Source organism: Falco peregrinus, chromosome 1 (genome assembly GCF_023634155.1).
Source record: "Falco peregrinus isolate bFalPer1 chromosome 1, bFalPer1.pri, whole genome shotgun sequence".
Classification (NCBI taxonomy): Eukaryota; Metazoa; Chordata; class Aves; order Falconiformes; family Falconidae; genus Falco; species Falco peregrinus.
The window spans coordinates 31,278,115-31,302,504 of record NC_073721.1 but is presented as its reverse complement, the minus strand read 5'-3'; the positions used below and the strand labels follow the sequence as shown (position 1 = coordinate 31,302,504).

At 49.6% G+C, this 24,390-nt stretch overlaps 1 protein-coding gene across 5 annotated transcripts; it reads left to right on the top strand.

The window, feature by feature from the left end:
* The first annotated feature begins 120 nt into the window (after window positions 1-120).
* Window positions 121-24,070, top strand: ITPRIP (inositol 1,4,5-trisphosphate receptor interacting protein). 5 transcript variants are annotated; one of them, XM_013300649.3, is made up of 3 exons: window positions 121-354; window positions 5,101-5,207; window positions 19,532-24,070. In XM_013300649.3, exon 3 carries the CDS (start codon window positions 19,545-19,547, stop codon window positions 21,192-21,194), a length of 1,650 nt encoding a protein of 549 aa, XP_013156103.2. In that variant the 5' UTR covers window positions 121-354; window positions 5,101-5,207; window positions 19,532-19,544; the 3' UTR covers window positions 21,195-24,070. The 5 variants fall into 5 exon arrangements, with proteins under 5 accessions (XP_013156103.2, XP_055653964.1, XP_055653977.1 ...); XM_055797989.1 differs by lacking the exon at window positions 121-354 and adding an exon at window positions 381-571; XM_055798002.1 differs by lacking the exon at window positions 121-354 and adding an exon at window positions 1,026-1,223.
* Window positions 24,071-24,390: the final 320 nt, after the last annotated feature.

The following is a 24,390-nucleotide window of genomic DNA, read 5'->3' as shown; positions in this document are numbered from 1 at the left end:
AACTACTTTGCAGGGCAAGAAGATACCCGGTTTTCAGCCAGTGATGCCATTTCCGAGAAGATACTGTTCCTTCAGCCTCTCTGTTTGACAGCCAATACTTTGCTGAAACTTTGGGCGCCAACTTGCAGCAGTTTTCAATATATGTTGAATACTTCAGAGCATTCATGAAATTCACCAGTTTCTCCTTGTGCCAGCCCCGAGCAGGACAACGGATCAGCCTCCCCGGGATCTGCCCTGGTGAGAACTGCAGGGGAGGTGACGCGTTTCAGCTGCTTCCCTGACTCTCAGGCACGACCACCAGGAGGTCAGAATACATCCGAGGAGCAAAATGAGCGCATTTCCTCTGCGCCCTCGGTACAAAACCGTCGGGGAGGCTAACGGGGGAGCCGGGAGGGTGGCCCGGCTCCGAGGGCTGGCCCGGGAGCTTTGGAGGCGGAGGGAAACAAAGCGCAGGGGAGCCCGCTGCGGCCGGGCTGGGCGGACCGCCCGCACCCCGCCGAGCGCAGCCGCCGCCCCGACCCGCCGCCCCGCGCCGCCCTCCGGCGGGCAGCGGCGACCCCGGCCCGGCCCAGTAAGTCTCGTCCGGGGCGGGGGGGCCTGGGCGCACGGTGGGGGCGGCCCGCCGGCCCGGGGAGGCTCCGCCGCGGCGCTGTGGGAGCGGAGCCGCGGGGCCGGGTGCGGCGGGGCCGGTGTCTGCCCGCAACAGGTCGCGGCGGTGCGACTTCTGCCGGGCTTCCGTTACGGAGAACTCCGGCACCGCCGTGCGCGCCGTGCGTAAGTGACTCGTCTCGGTGGGCCTGCGGGCGGCGGGCCGGACCGGGCCCCTGAACCGAAGTTCCTGCGGGTCCCTCGGCTTTGCTCCGCCCGCAGCCGGGCCGGGGGCAGGGGGCAGCCGGCGCTCAGGGCCCGTCAGCTGCCGGGGGGCGGCCGCAGCCCCCATCAGTGGGGAACCCCGGCGGGACCGAGCCCTGCGGGGCGCAGAGCCCCTGGCCGCCCCTTCTGCGGGGGCGGTGATGGGCTGCGGCACGTACAGCTCCTGCGAAACAGCACCGAGCTTTGCTGCTTGTGTTCGGTGTGAAGGGGCTTGGGCTTAGCTTATTGCAAAAGTTCTTTGCCTTTCTTCTGAGAGACAGTATGTCTCTGATGGGTACAGAGAGGAGGAGTGATGACGTTTTTAGTAGAGCTGCTGTCCATGTCTGTGAGCATCTTTTTGAAGATGGCCGGTAGGTATTTGTATCTCAAACCGGAGTGAATCGGGATGGGGATGCTGGAAGTTCTGGGCTATAAAACTGACACACGGAACTGGAGCCTGACTGGCCTTGGCATCTTCAACTTGGCCATTTGAAGCAGTTCTCTGGGGAACTGCCATGTAAAAAGCCTTCAGGAAAATAGGACATGTTGCTGTTGGTGGCTGTTGTGTGGTCAGACAGGATGAGCGCCAGCAGCATCTCTCAGAAAACTTTACTATTAACATGGTTTTAATGAGTGCTGTGAGCCTAAACCATGCCCAGCACATCTTCAGGCGTGTTCGGTGTGAGCTGCCAGGCAAGCAGTGCATGGACAGGACAGCAGCAGCAGCATAGTGTGGCTTCTTTTGTGAGGTTTTTGGGTTAGGTTTGGTGGTGATGATAACGTTCTTCTGCAGCTCTGGCTACAGTGATTCTGTCTACCCTTAAAGGCAACTACTTTTTAAAACCAGTTTTTCCTTAATGTACATGAAAGGGGTTTCTTCAGTCTTTGAGGAAAATAGAACATGTAAGTTAGGAATGGAAACTGGAAGTCTTCTCTTCAATCTTCTTTTCAGCACAATAGATGCTTCACACTGCTCCCACATGGGAAATGCGCGTACTAAATGTGATTGCCACAGATGCAGAGAGAGGTGAACTGATTTGCCAAAAGTCGGAGCACCAGTGTCAGTACTGGGATCAGCCCTGAGGGCTTCTTGACTCCCAGCTTGTAGATGACACTTTTTTTTTTTTTTTTTTTTTTTCGGGGGGGGGGCGGGTGGTATGGCTTGGGTGTGGAGAACAGCGTGATCTGTATTTGCACCAGCAGCATCTGTAAGGAAGAAGTGACTTCTGCAGGCCAAAGACATTGTACCTGTTTATCAAGACCTATGGTGGTGGCCCCTCCCCACCTAACTGTCTTCCTGTTTTTGTTGCTTAAAGCATTACAGTACACTAAGAACAGCCTTTCTGGTTTTTCTTCTCCCCCCCCCCCCTCACTTTTTCTGCCCTTCCCTCCCTGCCAGGTCAGACTAAATAGCCCTTACTGGGGGATCAGCTTTTCCTGAGTAATTGTTTTGCGCCTCTGACTGCTAGGGCCATGAAAGCTGCATGTCCTGCATGCCCCCCCGCCCCGTGTTTTGTGGGTGCTCTTCTGGCAGTAAAGGCTCCTGTGTGCCTCTGCTGCACCGAGGTCTCGGAGGGATGCCAGTGCTTGTGATCCTTCTTATGTGGCAATGACTAACAGGGGAAGGGAATCTGAGCCACAGAAACCTAACACTGGTATTCCACGAGCTGATCTAACTAATCTCAGAGTTTGCTTTTTAAGCAAAAAGTGTATGTTTTTTGAAAGCACAATTCTAGACTGGCTTTTGTGACTGTTTACCTGTTGACTGTTTCAGTATCTGGGAGCATGCCTGCAAATAAATTAACGCAGATAATGTGGTATCAGGAGTCATGCTTAGTGGGTTGTATTCTGGTGTACTTTTTTTTTTCTTCTTTTTTTTACCAATGGCTTAAATTAGTTCCCCGAGTGCAGTGGGTACACAGCTAAAAAGGCAGTTTATTTCTCTGGTTGTGGTGTTTTCTCTTAACGCATCTGCATCCCCTCTAAAACAACTGTCCTGGCAAAATTTAAGTGGAATTCAGCCTCTGTCAAGGTGAACATTAAGAAGCAGTTGTGCTGTGGAGCACTGATAAAGTATGTGAACTCCATGAAGAGTCTGCACTAGTCTCCCTGCTGTCCGGTACTGTCCTGTCCTGCACGCTCCGGTCTGCGGAACTGCAGTCTATAGCAATGGTGCAATGGAATAGAGCGCTGAGAAAAAGCTACTGAGTTGTTCCCTTAGATCCCTTTTAAAATGGGCTGTTGGGTGGCCCAACTTTTTCTCTCCAAGTGTTATTACAATTCATTTATACTGGGGGGGGGGGAAGCAGGTTTGCTGCCAGGCAGCATACTTTCCATCAGCACATGTAATTGCTGGGTGGTGGAGAGAGGTAGAGACTCTGGTTTTCAGGCTGGAGGGAGGGAGCATGGCCAGGGTGTGCACTGGGCGGCATCATCCTGTGCCTGACCGTGAATTCCAGATTTTGCAGGGATGTGGGCTCAGCTGTGTAAGCAAAACCTGCCCATTCACCCCTCAGTGTGGGCAATAGGAAGGGAGTTCGGTAGCCAAGCTTCAAGCAGCTTGAGGGACAGAGGGCTGGCTCAGGGGTGCAGCTGCCACAGGCCAGGGGGGGTTGTTGGTGAGGGTTTTTTTTAAGCTTGTTTTGACTTCCGTGCACACGTGGGCCATGCAAAGTTGGCTGAGACTGGCAGTTCAGCAAAATAAATGGGTTTTACTGCCGTGACCTGAAGGCCAGACTAGGTGCTGAGCTTCACTGGAGCAGGGCCGGGTTTGACTTCTGGCGCAGAGAGGAGGCTCTCACATAGGGCTGACCCCCAGCAAGCACCGTGCTGTGTTGCTCGCGCTGCCTCCGAGGGAGGGAGGGGAGGTTTATGCCAGCATGTGAGGATGCAGGGCAGACATACCCACTGCTGAGAGGGACCTTCCCATAGTGACCTTAGACCGTCCCCTGAGGTTCAGTCAAGGTCTGTCCAGCGTCTACACACATGTAGTAGAGGGAGACCTTGACTTACATGCTGTCAGTCATTAAAATAATTTTTAAATCTCAAAAGAGAGTTTAAGTCCCGTACAGCAGTTCCTGCGTGGCACATCATACCTTCTCTCCTCCAGGCACCGGCTGTACCTGACTGGCCCTGAGCCATCATGGGTCCAGTACCGAGGGCTAACAAACATCCACTGGGATATTACAGTGTGGATCTAGCACTTTTAGGATTGGAGTGTCTTGCTCCTGTGCTCGGCAGTCTGTGCCGCTCTTGGTAGCATCATGGTGCTGGCTGAGCAGGGGCACGAGCAGCCCCGCAGGCTGCAAGGCGCTGGGAGGTCAGAGCAGAGCCCGTTTGGCCTCACAGTTGAAGACTGAAATGGAGAAGTGAAACGGTACACACTGTCTGGGCGGAGCAGGTACGTGGGAGGACAGAGGGCTGGCTGATCCATCTCCTCCCCAGCAGCTGCCAAAGTGAAGGGGTTCAGGAAAGCAATGATGCATCAGCCTGATGCTGAGCCTTAAAGGATCCAGCTCCAAAGCTCAGCTCAGCCCACGTTATTTGTAATTTTATCAGGCTTTGGACCAAGACAGTTGGAAGGTTTGAAGTGGTGATAGCAGCTGGTAAGGAGGATTCCTGCTCCCCAGACCATTTGCATGCAGCTGGGTAACATCTCCCTTCGTGTGCCAGCAGCCAGCTTGTCGGGCCCACGCTCTCCTGGTTGGAAGACTTTGCTTTGTTTCCTGTTTCATCTTAAACTTCTTAACTTCTCTCTCCTAAAATATGGTAGTTTATCTTTTTGCGGTTCAGTGTTTCACATCTTCCTGTGTGCTGGAGACTTACTTCCTGCCTCTTCTGTGTTTTCTGTTTCTCACATTAGCTCTCTAAACCCAGCTCCCCAAGCAAGTATTTCTACCTTGCAAGCTGCTTACAGCAGCTGGATGCCTTTTCTGAAAGAAACCAACCCCAGACAAAACTGTCCCAGCCCTTGCATTTATGCAGCTGCTAATTTGACCCTAATCCATTTTAAAAGGAGAGGGCTGGTGGGTGAGGATGGAGTCAGAGCAGGGAGGTCCTCTCTTGCCGGCATGCCTACAGTGCCGACAGATCCGCTTTCCCATGGGAGAATTTTAACTCTCCCCTGATGGCTTCAAAGCTGATTATTTCTGGTTAATCTCTCTTTTAATCAATCCCTAATTTAGATACCTGCATTATGTACCCGTCTTCTGCCTGAACTTCCTCATTTGTTCTCTTTGTGTTTTGCAGGCTTCCTGGTTGTGCTTCAGCGGTGGGTGACTGAACATCGTCTTCGCTGCGTCACTGTGATAGCAGTAATGTGAAGTTTAATGAGCACTTGCAAAGTCGTATAGCAGGTAAGTGCTCCAGGGGTCATTCTTCTTTCCAGATTTGATGTGATTTAAAAAAGCTTCTTGATGGGCTTTCACTAGGAGATCTCAAGCCTTGCAGCAGAAATGCTGGAAGGAAGGTGGTGTGGCTCATATTTTAGTAAACATGCCCAGCAGCAAGAGTCAGACAGCACTTGTAAAGCGAAAGTAGCAGAAGGTTTAGTTTGGAAATGGCTTCGGTTTAGAAGATCAGCGTTAAAAGCCTCACTCCTGGTGTTCGGTATAAAATTGCTTTTATCTGACTGCTTGGTACTGTTGGGGTGTAGTCAGGGAGCGATGGCAGAAGGGAGCCAACAGGTTAAAGTTGCACTGACAGCAGCTACTGCTGCATTTGCTGCTATGCAGGAAAACTTGCCAGAGATACTTTACCCAGACTGGGAAAGCACTAGATCCCCACCCCTCTTCCAGGTGTTAGAGGAAGAGCAAAGGCCTGGAAGTGCCTGAACAGCCTCCTGATGATCAGGAGTGAACAGCAGAGGCGGCTGGATTGAAGGGAAATAGTGGCTTCTACAAGCCAGCGAAGTGTAGAGCCCTCATGTTTGTGTGAAACCCCCTGGAAAACCCGCTGAAAGCAGAACTGCCAGGTGAAACCCAGATGTCTGGCAGTGCTGCTCTGCGAGCGTGTGACAGGAGGCTCTGTGGGTAGCAATGGTGGGAAGAGAACTGGAGCTGATGGTGGCGGGAGCCACCGGGACAGCAGTCCTGGCTGCCACAACGTGATGCTACAACTCGCAGTACCTGTTACTTCATGCACTCCATGTGATTGTTTTTCTTCTTTAGTTTGGGTCTGTGTTGGCTGGTGTCTGTCCTCTTCTTCCCATCCCAGGCAGTTCAAACGGCTGCTCTGCTCTAGCAAAGCTCAGCTCACAGTTCCCCGGCATGCTTCTCCAGCCAGCCCCATCAAAGCTGTTAGAGCTGGCCTGTTGCCATCCTCCTGTGTGTAAATGAAGCTTTCTCTTTTTCCTTTCTTCCCACCATCTTTGATTATTATCCCTCTTCCAGAGGCAGGTTTTTCTGGCTGATCTAGCATGTTATTTATATCGGTGACATTTGCCTCAAGGCAGAAACGCTTTTTCAGCATATATAGGGAAAACATCTGATGCACCCTATTGCCATGCATGTGGCTTGGAAAAACCAAGCATGGTATTGGCAAGCATGAGGACCATTGAGGCCAACTGCTGCAGAATCTAAGCCGTGTTAGGCACAGTCTCCAACTCATATGGTTATTTCAGTTGCTTGGCAAAGGGAAACATGCTGTTCCTTCACTTTCAAAACCATGGGGAAGAGCACGTAGAGAAGGTTCTCGCGCCTGAGCAGAAAACTGACATTGGCTGTAAGGTGTCACCTAAGACACCTGTGTAACCAGCTCCATCTTTCTCTGGGTTGTCTCAAGGGGTGCCTTAGTTGAAAAGGTAAGAGTTTGTGGCCAAACCCAAATGAAAACAATGAAAATCTGCTTCAGAGTGCCTTGCTTTCAGTCCTTCCAAATTGCAGAGCATTTGGTGATGCCTGGGGAGCACCTGATGGCGTGGGAGCAAGCAGTTCCCACCTGCCTGCCAGGAGGGAAGTAGTTCCCCAAGACAGGATGCTGCCTGCATGTGCCAGAATCCCAGGAGGGCTTACAGCTTGTTTTGGAGAAGGCCAATGCAGTGATAAGGAGACTTTCCTGCAGGTACAGGTAGTTAAGCAGCAGTCTAGACAGCCTTGGGAGGCAGAGCTGGAGATGTGCTGGAAGCTTTTCAGAACATAGTAGAGAAAGACTTGCCAGAAACTATCCAGGCGCAGTGTAGGCCATGTGTGTAGGCAGAAGGGGGAGACTGTATTGCTTTTTCAGACCTCTTTTTTGCCCTATTTTTTAAGCTGTTGTGGAATGTTAATACATATCAGAGATTGAGAACATCTCCTTGGCTCCAGCTTCAACTGTGACACTTGATGTTCACAGTATAGTGCTTCTCAGAGGGGCTTGTGTTTGTGTATCTGCACCCAAAATGGTTACATCCTAAGCTGTGCCTCCTGCATGGTCAGGTACCTGACTGCCACTGATTTCAGACAAGAGTTTGATTTCTAAAGGCTTCTGGAGACTTAGCAACCAAATACCTTGGGACTGCTGGAAGTGTGAGAGAAGACACTTGAGCCACTTCTGCGCTACAGATTTCAATTATCATGAATGGGTTGCAGACTCTTACCGGTTTTTTTTCTAGGGTAGGAGAGGCAAGGATGAGATGGGTGTCTGTATTTTGGGTAGTTGGGATCCATTGGCTGACCCTCCCCTACTGTGATATAAATGATCTGGCATACTCGGTGCCTTAGGGACATAGAGCTGTACTGTGGTCCTACCTAGCGAGCTGGCTGTGCTCGGTCTAAGTATCATGACCATGCTCTTCTGCAGCCAAAGTCAAAATTCTGAAGGTGCTTGGCTGATGTCCATCCCACCTCTCTGTTGAGCCTTAGCTGCTTCGTGCTCTTGGAACGACTGCAGGGTTGTGATCTCAAGCTCTGAAGGGGTTACAGGAAGGAATGTGGACTGCAAGGGACGTGCTTGCGCTATAAGTCATCCGCAGCATGTGCTCTCAGCTCAGCCTTGCGTTTGCTGCTGGTCCTGGGCGCTTTCAGTCTCCCGTGCGGAGCTGGAAGCTGTCTGTGCTCACTGCTAAGCTGGGCTCCTTACCTGCTGCAGCAGCGGGGATTTTTGTGCCTGTGAGCAGGGGCCCCACAGCTATGACTCACAGTTCCCATTACGTTGTAACTTAAGTCTTTTAAGTGTGCAGAGAGGCTGTCCCTTGGCTTTCAAACAAAGCCTGCCTTTGTTGTGCTTATGTTATAAAGGAAGCAAGTGTATGTGTTCACCCCACACATCCCAAATGAAAACCACGTGTCTTCACAGCCTTAACATGTGTGTTTGGTGCTTTTGTTACAGCCGTGCATGTTACATTGGTGTTATCCCTTTGAGTCTTTTCAGCATTTTTCTTCCCAGCATTCAGTTTACAGACTCTTCAGGGAAAGAAAGAGCTTAAACATGTTTTCTTTTGTTGGTAAGCAGAGGGGACTGAGCAAAGAGCACATGAAGATTGTTAAATATGGGTGCATGTGGCAGTAGGCTGGTCTCTGAGTCATTCCCTTGGGTGGAAATGGCTCTGAGTTAGTTGGTGGCCACGGGTGCTGAAAGGATGAGCTTCATGGAAATATTGTACAGAAGGGGGGAAGTTTGTTTTCTTTTATGGCTTTTTTTTATTCAAACTAATTTTGAAAAGCAGGGTTAGCCAGCAGTATGCCGCAGCCAGCATACTTGTATGTGTACGTGTCTTGGCAGTTTTTAGGTTTATGACTAGCGAGCCAAGACTGGGCTTACTGCTTCCCAAGCATTTGTGGCGTTTCTCCTGCTCTTTTTCTAAAGCCACCAGGTAATGAATTAGGAAGGCCTGATTCTTCCCACAGATGCTGGTATGCAATGCGGAGTGCCTGTACTTAGATCAAGGAGTCATCCTAGTGAGAGTCAAGGAAACGGGGCATTGCAGTAAAAGTGCTCTTTCTTGCTCTCTCCTTCCACACCCGTCCCTGCAGGGGCTTTCACAATATTTTTGGGGGGTTGGTTGGGGGTTTTTGTTTGGTTTTTTGTTGTTGTTGTGTTTATTGGTTTTTTGTTGTTTTTTTTTTTACTTTAGGAACTATATTGTGTGTTATAAAAAAATCTGGGATTTCAGGCAATGGAATAAAGCATTGCTTTTCATTTCTGTGGTGACATTTTGCCTGTAATAGCCAGCTTTTAAATACTGTTCCTCCCCAACTGTTTGAATACAACCAGCTGTAACTAGTTAGCAAAACAATAGTCCAATCATACAAACCTCCAATCCCATCCAGTGTTTTTGAGTTCTGTTTAAGCAGATACATGGGTCTGCAGGTCTCCTGATACAGGTGTGTGTCTTTGTCACTGAGTCAAGACTGTGATGGAGCAGAAGATCTCAGATCAACCAAATTCCCAGCCTGCAATGACAATTTATTTTTGTTGTGTTATTGTTCAGCATCTCAGTGTGGAAGGGTCTGGCAACTACTGTGCTTTCTACTGTCTGTAATATATAAGTGCTCATTGTTACATGACTGAAACAGGACTTCATAGTTCCACATGTAAAACATAATCATGATCATACATTGTTGTTGACACTATCAGGCTCCGGGCAAAGCAGCAGGGGGTTAGTGTCCATCTGTGCTGATGAAAGATTGTGCAAGGGAATGACCAGCTATTGCCCAAAACAATCTGCAAGCCACGTCTGAGCTGTGCCAATATCCACATGTGCTCTTCTTTAGACGGGCTGGAGTAGTGTATCCTTGCTGGGAAATCAACTTTCTAATAATGTTTCCACCAGCCTTTTGAAAACCAAAGCATTCATTTCAATGAATGTACAATATACAGTGAAGTTGGATGTGTTGTGATGTAGGGCATAAGCTTACCTTAGGATGAGGAGGGTCAGAGTAACCACTGCCTGATTTAACAACACTGGTGTGATTTTTCCCCACCTTGTTGAGAATTAAGTGGGGAAAAGGGGGGCAGATTTAAACAAACATTTTGGTAATGGAACCCTTTCTGTATTCTCACCACCTTCCCTGAGGTGACTGCCACATTGGATCAATGAGCCGTGGCTGCCTGCATGTGCAGAGAGGTTGTATGGCTGAGGGTGGTAGCCAGAGTGGGTCCCAGCGTGAGCACCAAGCGGAGGCCAGAGAGCGTCTGTGCACTGATGTTGCTTCATACGTTGTGGTTGACACTCTCAGGCTCCTGGCAAAGCAGCAGGGGGTTAGTGGACATCTGTGCTGATGAAATATTGTGCAAGGGAATGACCAGCTATTGCCCAGGTTCCCATCACGTTGGATTTGTAGGGGAGGGAGCTGGTGAGGTTGGCAAGCCAACCTTTCAACTTTTTTTTTTTTTTCTTCCCTTGCTGTGTGTTTGTTTATTTTTTTTAAGGAGGAGAAAACACAACTCAAAAAAAAAAATCCATACCACAAAAGTTCGGTCTACCTCAATTGTTTTCTCACAATTAACAGACAAAATTTATTTGGCTTAAAAAGCGAAGCTGTTCCTGGCTGGGATCCTACCACAACAGCTCAGTACGTGGGTGGGAGCCACATGCACACTTCCTACCTTTCCCCTCACTACCTCCCCTGCAGCCAGACACTGTGTTCCAATTTGTGAAACCCCTTCTTGGCTGTAGCAGGGGGAACCCAAGGCACCGCATAGGCTGCCCACGTGCTGCTTGCCGACAAGAGCAGAGCTGGCTTGCACAGCCAAAAAGCAAAAAACCCACATTCAGGCAGTGGGCAGGGTGCTGAGTAACGCACTGCTCCTATGGTTAGCATTGTCTCTTGGTCTCCATGGGTATGCTGTCTTGGGTCCATCCTTACAGTGAGTCCTTTGGGAGTGTGATGTGGTTCTGTGTTGATTTAGTAGTTATTATAGCTGCCTTTGGCGGTGGCTGCTGACTCCTAGGGCAGAAGCGGGGGCCAGAATCACCTTCTGGTTAATGGTGTGGTACCTGTATGCACTGAGAAATAGTGACTTAGAAATAACCAGGTAAATCCCCCACTTCCTGATGAAACTGAGTATCTAACAGGTGCTACGTCTCCTTTGGCTTTTGGAAAAGAGCCCTAGAAGGCAAATACCTAATTTTGAGCCAGAAAGAAGACTTTGTACTGTCTAGGCTTTGGGGGAACGGGGGCCGTGGGATTTTATGGCAACATCTTACAAATGCTTCTATGTACTGTGAAAGGTGAGGCAGAAGGGCAGGGCCTCTGAACATCTTGAGTGCTACTGCAAGAAGAAAAAAAAAGAATCTGTCCTACTTTTACCCACGGTGGTCACTGGAAAGTTAGGGGTTCAAACTGCAGCAAGGGAGTTAGAAGCATGAGAAAAAGCTTCCTGATGGCAAAGATAGGGAATGACTGGAAGACATGAGAGACACTCCCTGTCCTTCCCAGGGCAAGTCAAGCAATCCTCTGCTTGGAGAGATGCGAAATCACTCCTTGCTTGGGTCTGGGGCTGCACAGTAGCATCTGCCTCTGTCTGAGCAACGTCAGTGCTGCTCACATGCTTATCCACCCTGAATCTGCCTGTCCGTGGGAAGGGAGGGCTGCCTGGTCCTGTACACAGGATGAGCATCAGCATTTCCTTGGAAATACCTGATCTGGTGACCCCAGGAGGAAAATATTGCTTCCGACAGTCCGCAGCAGACCTGTTGGGCAGGATGTCCGACTCGGGCTGTGCGACTGACCCCGTTGGCACTGCAGCAGGCCTGGGACAGGATGTCCACGGATGTTACAAAAGGCTAGCATGTTCTCAATCACACGGCAAAACAATAGTTATCAGGCGAGTGGCCTTGTCCAACTGCTGTCCTGTGGCCAAGCAGCTGATCTGGGGTGGAGCTTCCAGGCATGTTCTGAAAGGCGGTTGCCCTGCCGTACCTGTCTTTTGTAGTCCGAACAGGCCAGCTGGCTTGTTCTGGGTTTAAAGATGGTTGTGGTACCAGCCTCAACATCCAGACCTCTGCACCTCGTGTGTTGGTGCGTTTGCTCCTTTCCACTGGTGGCTTTGGTAGAGAGCCAGAGCCAAAGCCCGATCCCGCCAGTCTGTGCTGAACCAACTGTGACTGTGCTGGCAACTGGAATTTGGTACTTTGTCTGTAGCCCTAATTTAATGCTCAAAAGACAAGTCAGAGCATGAATTGTAGCTGCTGTGGCTGGCACTGTTCTGCCCTAGTCAGTAGCTCATCACACCATCATCCTGTAGGCAAGCTTATTTCATAGAGGGTGAAAGAACAGCACAAGTTGGTGCCGCTCAGGCTCTGTGCAGCGTTTTTGTGGCTGCTAATTTTCCTGGCTGGGCTGTGTGTGCTACAGCTGGCTCTGTGCTCAGGGGATGGGAGAGCAGGAGCCTCTCCTGGCTGCCCCATGCTGTGTGATCTCTAGGTGGGCTGTGCTGGATGCTGGCATAGCTGACGGTGGAGCAGAAAGTGAGAGGTTTTTGTGGCTCTGTACAGGTCTGGGGACATGTGCTCACTGCAGCAGTGGGGGCTTAGTCCTGGAAGGTAAAAAACAGCGGGGGATCCTCATCTGAGTGTCTGGGCTCTTGCTGCCTGTGCGAGGTGAAAGCTGGGCAGGGCCACATGCACAAACGCGTACGTAGTGGAGAGGGAAGGGTAGACTGGCGCGATAAACCCTTAGTCACCCTGGGGTGTGTTTCAGTACATGGGCCCGGAGCATTGACCTCGGCTGTACGGGCCCTCCAGCCCTGCCGAGGGTCCAGGGCCTCGCCAGCCCCACCTTGCAGACTCAGGTGAACATGGAAGCTCATGCTTGGAGATGCAGTGCTTGAGCATGATGTCTCCTAGGAGCTGGCAGCATCCATCACACCAGGGTCCTGGATAACCTGCAGGCTCCAACAAATGTGGTGCTGACCTGGGAGGAAAACTCACTTGTTTCTGGTCTGAAATTCTTCACCAAAACAGGACTTCTCCCCTGTGCCCACCCCAGGAAATAATTCTTCAGTAAAAATGGTCTCAAGAACAAAACAGGTTTGAGTGAACCAGTTCCTCATGTCCTGTGAAAGCCCAGGTCAAACCTGAAGAGCAGAGAATTGACCTGAAAGCAGCCAAGCGATGAGGGCAGCAACCTCTGGGGCTGGGAAGGAGACCAAAGCTTACAGTACTGTTACTCCCTCCCAGATTCGGAGGAGAGCCTTCAACAGAAGTTTCTGTCATCCTAACTAAGAGATCAGACTGTAAAGGCATAGACGTGTGCTCTGGTTTTTAAATATGTGCATATAAAATTAAAACCTGAAGTTTTTATCATTCTTCTCAGTGCAAGAGGCAAAATTTAAACAACGAATCCCCAGCAACTAATGGCAGATACCAGTCTGATATCTTCACCAGGGTATTGCTCTCTGGTGAACATCCATCCAGCATATGTCTACTCCTGAGACTTTAAATGTAGCACCTGGAAGGAAAACTGCCATCAACATCTGTCCTGAGCCAGAAAAGGTCTTTCAGCTGTTCTGTAATTGTTGCTGAGGAGATGGTGGAAAAACAGCACCATGGTATGCAGTTGACTAAAGTGCATCTTTCCAAGTTTTTGGCAGGAACAATAATACTGACGGGCATCTCTGCAGTCCCCATTTCTCTTTCATTATGTCTGTTTCTTACAATTCAGATCTTGTAGTCCCCATCAAGAGGTAACATAATTTCTTTCTGCTGCGGCCAGGCATACCTCTCAATACCTGCAGAGGTGGCAATGGTATTTGCAAATTGGAGAAGGACATAGTGCATTACAAAGGGCTTTCAGCAAACTTTTTGTCTTGCCTAGATCTTCATAAATTCAGCAGAAGCATTTTCAGACTATATACTCCAGGGCCCGTAGGCAGTTTGTTTTCTGTTACAGCAAGGGGACGCTCCCAGAAGCTCAGCCATGAGGGAGTACAGCTGGGCTGGGCCTGAAACCCCTGGGCTTGACACTCACAACTTCCCAGTAAGAAAGTCCCAAGTGCAGGTTAGTGGCTCTTTTGGGCCATTAATCCCTCTGGTCAAAACATGCAGCAGAGTCCCTTCCAGACCTCCTTAGCAAAAAGTCTCAGAAGTCGTATATGTTCCTATGAAAATTCTAGTTTCAAAAACTTGGCAGCTTTCAATGAAAATAGCTCTCAGACAGCTGTAGTTTCTATCATCTCTTCAGATTGCCTCTTTTCTTGCAGCCTACCAAAGCAAAACACAATGGGGCAGCCACCTATTCACTGCCTTCTGTATCAGCCAAATTGCAGGAAGCAATCGAGTGTGTTGTAAATGATGTCTTGGCGTGTTCCAGTGCATTACTGAACCACATTCAGTGACTTGACTTGGGGTTTTCTAATTTAAGAATCAAAGCTTCAGCTCACTTCTATCTGGTTTATTGCTGAACACCAGCCAGAGCATATTTTGCTTCCCACGATTCAAAATTTGAGGGAGTAAAAAGGTGGAAAAAATACAGCTGTATGAGGAACTCTTGAGGGAAGAAAGGGACCATTAATGAAAGGGAAATGTCTTCAAAGAAGATGGAGAGTTATCTGGGCTTAGACTAAGCACATGAGCAGCCTACAGAGGCAAGTTGCAAGCTGCCATTTAAATCTCTTCCTCTTCCAGATTCAGCAGGAGACAAAAGGGTCTGAAGCTGCTGTGGAAAAGGGTGTGAGAGAGGCTTGGGGACATCAGAAGCTGAGCGCATTTTAGCTGGAAAGGATGGGACATTGTTTCGGCTCTGAGCATCATCGGCTCTGTGAGGGACTTGGCTGCTTATGCACTGGTGGCTGGTAGGAAGCGGGAGGTGACACACTGCCAAAGGGCAGCGGCTGTCGCAGGTCAGCCAGCATGAACACCACATGGGCTCTGTGATGCTCCCAGGTGAGGCGGTCATCAAGGCAGAAGCTGAAGGTAGAGCCAAGCTCTATCCCCACGCCACATGAAACATCACTAAGTAAATCTGCTTGCAGTAGCATGCACTGCATTCATCTTCACAGCTGACTATGTTCAGGAAACAGTACAATGGCTATTTTCATATTTTCTTGCAATTGTCTCTGCAAATGATTTACTTCAAGGCCACTTGTGCAGCAACCCAGGTGGCACAGGTGACGTTGAGACAGTTACTGCAGAGATGCAGGCACAGCAGATGCTGGCTTGAAGAACTCAACACCAGTTTTGTGGCTTAGGGGGCTGCCTTTGTGCTGGTGAGGAGCTGCAGCTCTGCCTTTGCACCAGTGCCAAGGGTCTGCGTATGGGTGATGGGTCAAGTCACACTTGATGGGCCATTTTCAGAGATCCAGCCCATTTCCTCTGCAGCCTTTGGCATGGCTGGCACTGCCCAAATGTGGCAGAGGAGAAGAGTCTTTTCCAGCGGCAGTTTTGGGGCAAGCCTCTCTGGGCATACTCACGCCTTGATTTTTATGATGTCTATGCAGGGGGATTTCAGCCAGCTCTCAAAGTCCCTGTGCTTCCCCTTCCTTGCAACACTCTACCTGTAACCGTGCTCCAGGCAAGCAGGTGAATCCAACATTACTGAATTGTGCAGCAAAGAGATTTCACATCAGCTAGTGTGACAGCTGGACGACTCCTGCATGTGGCTTCGTGGCACCAACCTGAGCTGCGTGATAACAGTGTCATCTTTCCCCCTCCCCTCTTGGGGCTCTCCACCTCATCCAGGACCTGCTGTGGGGCTGATCAGGATCCTTCAGGCTTGAAAGAATGACCTAACCCACCTGGGAACTGAGGGTGGAGGGCTGCAGGTACTTTGAACAATACCAAGCCTTTGAACAATACCAAATGTTGCAGCATGAGCTGATTGTTGTTTCTGATCGGGCAGCAGAGCAGTCAGCTGCTTTTATCTCTCGGAGCCCTTGTTCCCCAGCTGGAGAGTGGGATGGTGCCTGCCCCCTCACTTCCCAGGGTCGTTCAGAGTGGTTGTTAACCTTACAATCGGTGCAGCACACAGTCACCAAAGCAGTAAGCGCCACACAAGAGCCCAGAAGGAAACTAATTCTGGTGCCAGAGGCAGGTTTGAACAAGCAGCATCCCATGCTGGGCAGAGGCAGAGCTTTACATTGCAGTAGTGGGGCTCCATGTAGCGTCTGGCCCTGGCCCTCCTCCCCTCCCCAAGCAGCCTTCCTCAGTGTCACTGTTCCTTTCCCTCCTTTGTGCCCATGGGAGCACAAGAGGTGGGGTGTCTGCTGTCTCACCTGTGGAACAGGGAGGTGACCTGCCCGTGATGTGGTGAGGACCCCATTGGCATCCTCCCTCAGGGGGGCCTTTGGAGCCCTGGGACTGCTGCAAGAGGGTCTGCAGAAGGTGGTTAGATGTAAGCCTGTTACCAAGTGTGGATGTTGTCTGTACTTCAAATGGCCAAAACTGGCAGGGCCATATATTTTGAAAAGGTTGAAGACCTGCTGTTTAAAAACTCGTGAATGCTTTTTTCCCCCCCATACTTGAAATGCTGCTAAATTTGATGTGTGGATGAAACAATGATGTTTCGCTTTGTCTGCAGCTTGGAAACATTTGGACTCTCTCCTTCTCCACACAAAAGCTGTCTCAGCCGGAGCAGGTGTAAATATTTTTATCAGGCTTAAGTTGCTTGGGCTGAAGTTAAAAGCAAGGGAAAAGAGCAGCCTTTGTTATGGAAAGCTGGACTGCTGTAGCAGGCAGTGCTGCTGGTTTCACCTGTATTATTTAGTCTTCCCATATTAGCCAGGAAAGTTGTGGCCGATGAGATGTGGGAACACTCAGCCTGTGTCACCCCTGCTGCTGTCAAGGCCAGGCTCCACTGACCTTGGTCACTGAGCACCATTAACCTTAATCCTTAACTGAGGTTAACGTTTGGCTTAATTTTCTGGTGTGAACAGCTACAGTAGCAAAAGGGCAGTTTTGACCAGGAGAACTTCCTCTTTTCAGGCTGAAAACAGACATGCGTCTTGAGAATTGATGTGACCTGAAGATGCCACTTCCAGTTTTCATCCTGATTCTCCCAGAGGTTGATGCCTGTATGGTTTGCTGGGGGAAGAGGTTGTGTGCGTGCTTCCTAACCTACTCCTGCAAAATCAGGGGTAGCCTAGACTGCCAGAGTGACCCGGAATGAATTCAGCTGAGCCACCCGGTGAGGAACTTGGGGATGTCTGGCCTAACCCCTTCTGCTAGCAAAGCTTTGGGGCAGGTAGCCTCTGGCAGTGGTGTGCCCATGGGCAGCTGGGCAAGAGTGTCTTGAAGGGTACAAGGAGATCCTAAGGAAGCTGACTTCTTTCAGCCTTATGCATCTAAGAAGTAATCTATTAACAGTAAAACATTTCGTCCACAGGGATAGAGGTCTAGCAGGGCAGAGCAGCGGTGTCGTCCTGGTCAAGACTGCAAGAGGAGGCACCTGGCCCCTGGCCATGTTATTTTTAAGCGTGGAAAGCACACGTGGTCTGCAAGAGCGTAGCACTAAGGAAAGGAACTTGCCGGTGCTTCCTGCCCTGCCCCGGCAAACTGATAAAGCCCTTTGCAATGCAGGGCGACCCCAGTTTATTTTTAAATGTAGCCAGGCATGGACCTCACAGAATAACTGAGACACCCAGATTTGGGCATTAATTCAGCTTTAATTCATTGCCTGATGAATTAAAGAGTTAATGTAAATGTGAAAAGGACAAGAAAGGCTCGCAAACCATCTCCAGAGCAATGTCTGCGTAAGGGCATTCATCAATGCATGTACATGGGATCTAAAATGGGTAGTTGGTAAAAGTTACACAGGGAGGGGCATGTAGCATTATCCCAAGTCCTGTGCTGCTCGGACAGCGCATCTCAATCCTGTTCCCTTCTCTTGTTATTCCAGTCCCAGCCCTCTAGTCAGCAGAATTAACTGCATGCCGAAGGATATAGTTCCCATGTACAGTAAGTGCTCACACTGAGGAAATCTAAGTTCTTGCAATTGAAAACCAGCAGTTCGTTGTGCAGTAATGATAACAAGGCCCACTGGGATGGATCTGTTTTTATTGCATGCCCTGTGGAGGCATAAATGAGATTGCCAGAGATGTCCTTCTTCTTGCCCAGATGCTGGGACAGCAGGATTGCCGTGGCACCAAAACACGCTGTGTTCAGGCCAGGAAGGAGCTGTTGCAGGGGAGGGAATTACAGCCCTCAGCTCCTGGTGCACACATGGTGCCTCACCATCTCTTGGCTTTCTGTAAAACAGTCTCATTCCCACAGCAGGATTAATTGGTTTGTTAGGAATGAGATTAGTATTCTGGTCTGACTGATTAGGTATTTTATTGATGGGCTTTATTCCTGTAACAGAAACCCTTCTTTCTGAAACACACTCTTGAGGCATTAAAGCGGCTGCATTGAAATGTCCCAGCTGGAAGAATACATACCCCTGCTTCTCCATCTTGTCCTTCTGGTCTCTCTGTCAGAGGACTGAGGGGCAGGTGGGGAAAGAGGGACTGGTGAGCTTGCTGTCACAGCAGTGGGTGACAACGTCATTGTCTTGCCCTGAGCAGGCGCTTGGGATCTTGATAGCAATGCCAGCCCCCCCGAAACAGAAATGCCACCTGGGAGGAAACATCCCAGGTTTTAGCCTGAGCTCCCTCTGGCCAAGCCCACTGGGAGGACTTGTGAAAGCCAAGCAGATGCCCCACTAATGGGACTGTGTCCTGGAAAGCTGGGAATTAAATTCTTTCATCATGAGCCCCATGGCATGGAAGGCTTCCTTATGTGCGAGGTCCGAGCAGCAGAGCAATAACCACAGGAAGCAACTCCAAAACACCATAGCAGTCTTGGTGATGCCACGGGCCTGTGCAAGGGGTGACATGTGGGACTCAAGCACCGTGACACCAAGGCCTGGGGTGTTTCTCAGCCACGTTGAGGTCACTTCAAATAGGAGTGAGCTAGCTGCAAGCACAGCTGCTGGAGGTGTTTGGGGCACGAGTTAGATCAAAGCTATAGTGTTTACTAATGTCTTCCACAGATTAATAGTGAAGTAAGCACCAAAAATAAACAACCTGATGCTTTTAAAACCAGTGGGCTAAATGAAACCCTTTCCAGTTTAGCAATCTTCCTGTCTCTGCCCTTTTTCCAGGGATTGCAGTCATGAGGCATCCCGGAGGCCAGGAAGGTTTGCCACAGCCTGATCCTGATGGTGCTGAAAGGCAGGAAGAGCTTTGCCTGTAATGCCTGGTTAGAAGCAGAAAACCGTGCAGGCTTGTTCCCACCTAGGTGCACATAACCAGCACTGGCAGTGAGGATCCAAGCAGGTTGTGTGGGTCCCCAGACATGCTTAACATGGAAGGTGGCCAGGACAGCCCTGCCTATGCCATTGCCACATCTGCAACATTAGCCTTTACGTTGAGAGAAAGTAGTGCTCATTCCCAGTCCTACTTTTTTATGCCTGGGGAGGTCCTGCCTGCTTCTTTCCCTTTCTGTCCTGAGAACTTTAAAGGAGGGAGGAAGGATGTGCCCTCCCACACTGCCCCAACAGCATCACAGTGGGTTAACAGTAGCAAGTGCCTTCACGGTTCTGTTCTTCAAAGTTAATTTGCTAAGAGGACTCTTTTATCCTCACCATCTGCTGATAAAAGTCTCTTTGGGAAGCTTGGTTGATAACTTGCAGAAACAGGCATGCGCTTAGAAGCTTCAAGTCTCAAGCAGTTTTTTCAGGGCTGGAAGGGATGCCAAAACTTTTATTCAAGTGGAGAGTTTCTTTATCTTCTTGAGGGAGTATGCTCTGCATTGTGGGTCATTCTGCCTCTCTTTCTCTTCCAGGGAAGGAACTGCCATGCCCATGGGAATCTTCCGGGTGTGCCTAGTGGTGATTACAGCTATCGTCAACCACCCGCTCCTCTTCCCTAAAGAGAATGGCACCATCCCTGAGAATGCAGAAGAAATCATCCAGAAGATGAAGGAGCGGGAGGAGAGCCTTCGGCTGGAGAAGTTGCGCTTAGAGCAGGAAATTGCAGAGCAGGAAGCCACACATAAGGCTCTGGAAAAGGCTGAAGTGATAGTAGAGGAAAGCAAAGAGGGAAAAGTCCAATGGGATATGTGGACTGCCCTTTCCATGGTCATCTTCCTGCTGATTGAGCTCTGGAGGCAGGATTTCCAGGAAGGGAATTGGCAGGACACAGGAGGAGAAGAGGATGACATGGCTGTCCTGGGGAAAGCATTTAAAGGAGTGGCCTTCCCTGACAAGGCCATCTTGGCCAGCTTCTATGAGAAGCGCATCTTGGGTACCACTGGAGACATGGCCAGGATGCGGGAGATGGTGGAAGGCTTTGCAGATGACTTGCTGGAGGCCTTGAGGAGTGTTTGCAACCGAGATGCTGACATGGAAGTGGAGGACTGCATGGGTGTGGGGAGCATGTATGAAAATTGGAGGGTGCGTAAACCTTTTGTCTGTGATCTGATAGTGCCTTTTGCCCCACCAGAGCCATACTGTTTTCAGTCCCAGACCTGGTGCTCTGGTGATTCTTTTCCCCCCGATGAGCAAGGTTATGGCACTATCAAGGTATGCAGGGCAGATGAGGATGTGACAGGTTGCATCTGTGACAAGACTAAACTAGGGGAAGATATGCTGTGCCTCCTCCATAGCCAAGCCAATACTACCAGGCTCAGCAGTGAGATGGAAGACCTCTTGTGTTTCAAAAATACACAATATCTGGATGCTGACCAAGTCATGAAGTGGTTCCAGATTGCAGTCACCAAGGCCTGGAACAGAATCTCCCACAAGTATGAATTTGACCTTTCTTTCAGCCTCCTGGACTCACCAGGAGCCCTGAAGATAAAATTTAGATCAGGGAAATCGATTGCCTTCAATCTCACCCCTGTGGTGCAGTATGAGAACTCTGATGTTTACTTCATCTCTCATTTCCCTCGAAGTGGCCTGGCAACAGACCTCTCCTCCAGCACTCACTGGTTTCTCACCTTCGCAGTGTATGAGAGGAGGTTCATCCAGCTGGTCTCCAAAACACTGCCTGTCAACGCCTGCCATGTCAGCTGCCTGCAGATCCTCTCCTTCCTCCATGGGAAGCAGTGCAGCCTCACAGGTCCAAGCGGGCTTACCAACTACCACCTGAAGACAGTGATGCTGCATCTCCTGCAGGCACGTCCCAGTCAGGACTGGGTCCCAGAGAAGCTGGAGGCCCGTCTACAGGACATGCTGAAATTCCTGGAGAAATGTTTGCATGAAAAGAAGCTCTATCACTTCTTCATTGGCAATGGGAAGGTACCAGCAGAGCTGGGCTTCCCCATCATATTCCAGAGGGCTGAGCCTCTCAACCTTTTCCGTCCCTTTGTGCTACACAGGGACATTTACAGGAAGACAGTGGACACGTTCCACGAGATGCTCAGGAACACGTCTGCACTGATAAATGAGTACACGATGCACATTCCCCTTGCACAAACCAATGGAATCCATAAGGAATCCCTTTAACCAAAGCCAGCAGGAAAACACTTGTTCCTCTAAGCACAAGTACAGACGGCAGCTTTCCAAAGCCTCCTGGAGAGAACTGACTTTGCCAGTACCAGCTTCTTGTCTGCAGCTGAACCAGCCCTGGGCCATGGTTTCTGCAGCAAAGGAGAGGGGATGGGGGGAAGATAGGGAAAAACTGGAAGACATGGTATAAAAGTTTCTGCCCCACTGGTGTGCTGCCTGGATTTTACACAGCTAAGAATATATTTTTCTATTGTGCATCAGTCATGCTACAGTGGTGGTAAGCAACAGATGTGAGTAATTCATTCAGCTGCCTGCAGTGGAAGTGGTGGTGGTAGCCAAATACTTCATTTCCTTTGGAAGGGGGAGATAAGAAAAGGGTGGAGGAATCGGAGACAGGATCCTGCGTGCTTGCAGGGGCTCTGCCACCAGTGGGAAGTGTGGCATAAGACTGGACGCTGATGTGAGGAGGAGGAGGACCATGCGCAAGATCTGGACTAGATGGAGATCCTAAATCAACCACAGCTCTTTAATCAAAAGGGAACTGTGGTTATTTAAAAAAACCTTCTTAATAGGACTTGGAGCTTGTCCTGTCCTTCAGAAACACCCCTGCACATTTTTCCCTGGGGAGGATGTAGCAGAGCAGGCAGCAGGGTCTCTGTCTTCAGACCATTTCATTTGAGTCTTCTGTTTTCTTCATGGTAACACGGCTAGCAGGTTATATTCCTGGCCATTTTCCATGGATAAATGGACAGGAAACTTTTTTTACCTTAGATAAAAGAGAGAAACACCATTATTCTGGCGTTTTGGTTTATTTGTTTTCTTTACCTCAGGGCAGCAAGGCTGTGAACAGCCAAGAGAGAAAGAACTGCTGCAGGTTTTGCTTTCATAGAAGAAGCAGTTCTCCAAAATTATCCTGTAATAAATTCAATCTCAGCACTCTGGTAGCAGGAGGGAACAATCACCCTCCAAATGAGAGTGTGACTCTCCCAGCATGTTTTTAATGAGGCCAAGGCCAGCAGGATGGCTCTGAATTCAGGGGAGGGAATGAAAGTGGTGCACATGCAGCAGAGCTTGGCAGCACTGGCTCTGCAGCTGCCTTGTAGTTTGTGTCACATCCTTTCTGCCCCCAGATACCCAGGCAAAAGCTACCTGTTTGCCTCCATATAGGGTCTCCTCAATCCTTTTAAAGACCGCTGCTCTGATGAGGCTCTGATGCGCTGCTGCTAGCAGACTGTCATTTGCTGAGCCAGGAATGCCATGGGGAAATGACCGCTTCTGCAGGCTTTCAAGCCAGGAGAGAATCTCAAGGCATGTGCTAAAAAACCCGGTGCAGAAAGGGAGATGCCTGAACTCCCTCAGGAAGCAGCATGTCAGTGCTGTGCCAGTGGGCTGCCCAGCCCTGGCGAGGTGGCTTTGCTGGAGGAAAAGGCTCAGTAGCTCCTCACCCTCTTTCATGTGCTTCATGCAGGATCCAAACCAGGGCCTCAGTGCAGATCTGCTTTGTGCTGGTCCTGGAATCCTGGCTTTCAGTGCTAAGGGGCCTTAAGTCTTACCATTTTCTTACACTAGGGTTTCCTGCTGTGTTTTACACTAGGGCTTCTCTGAATTCTGTTTACAAGAGGGTAAACAGTTCTGGGTGGTAAGACCCATCAGGGATGTTACCGTCACTCCACAGGTCCCTTTTTATCAGTCCTCTCTATCACACGCATCAGAGAGAAGATTTAATTCTGTATCACTACTAGGGACACATAGAGCATGAGGCTTATAATCGAGCTTGTTGATAAGCAAACTTTCCACAGATGTGTCCTTTCCTCCCTTTTCCTGGTAAAAACCATTTCACTACCTCCTTGATGCCTGCTCTTGTCTGTTCCTTCACCAGCGAGGGACGTTCCATGCACAAAGGCAGAGAAAGCTGTAACTCCCGTTTCCACACGTGTTCTGTAAGAAAGCAGAGGTGAGGACAGGGAACTCCCTGCTCAAATTGCTGTTCTCCTTGGCTTTTATTATCAATACTATAGGGTGGTTAAGTAATATATCTGAGCAGAATGTAAGGGGTAGGAAGCAAAATGGGAGAGAAGAGGCTGGTGGGTAATGCCAGTAGCAACGACTCTCGGATCATCAGTGCTTTGCTTCAGCACCCTTGGCGATGAGCCCCTGGGAGACTGCCAGGGCTGGCAGAACAACAGGGCAGGACTAATTGCTAACGCTAACAACACTAACCTGTAAGCCCTTGGCTTTCATTAGTCCAACCAAGCCAGCCTTCCCCAGCAGGAAAGAACAGGAGCAATCTCAGGGGACACAACAAGCAGGTAGTGACAAGCAGAGGTACAGGGAGAGTGGGTGAATACTGGAGCCTGGAGGCTACATTGGAAGCTGTGGAAGCTGTTAGCAAACCCAAGCAATCTACCATTTTTACCTGCCCAGGTTCACTGTACGGTGCCTGTGGCAGATCCAGCTTTGCATGGGCTGGTGGCAGGCAGGTCATGCTGAAGCAGTTGTGGTTGGAGTTTCTTCTAAACGTGTTCCCAGCCCAGCCAGAAAGAAATAAAGATTTCTCTGCCATTTCCTGTCAGGAGTCTAAATTTAGACTGTCCAAAGAACAGAAACGAATTTGTGACCCAGGTCGCTCAGGAAATGACATTCAGGGTTGAAAAATAACTTCTATATAAGGTTGAACAGCGGGAGGATGAGAAGAAAGGGCTGTTGAGCAAAATAAGGTAACTCCCCTGTTAAAATGTCAGAACAAAGCTTTGTAACGCCAGTCCTACGGGCTTGTAAACATGCCTAAACTCGTCTTCACACAGCTCCAAGCACTGCTGCTCAGACTCAAAGGGAACCTAAACTGATAAGTGGATTAAATCTTTTTTTCTTCATTTTCTGTATCTGTGCCTGTTTTCTCTTAAGCCCAAACTGACCCTGAAGTGTTCCCATGGGGTTTAGTTGAACCCAAGTTGGAGCTGAACCAAGGAATTTATGGATTTGATTTCCCTGAAAGCAAATCGCTTGGTTCAGTTTTCCTGCATGCAATATGCTCATTTTGCCCTGAGCACCTTTTAAGAGGTCTGTTCTGTGCATTTAGGCTGTGAGGGACCCCCCTCGTACCTGTCTCGGGGGAAGAAGTGCTCTGTGATTGTAAGCTGTGCTCCAGTAAGCCTCAAGGCAGAGATCTTTGTAAGCCATATACCAGTATATA

Coding starts and splice junctions, on each gene's coding strand:
- ITPRIP (XM_013300649.3), top strand. CDS start 19,545: ATGCCCATGGGAATCTTCCGGGTGTGCCTAGTGGTGATTACAGCTATC.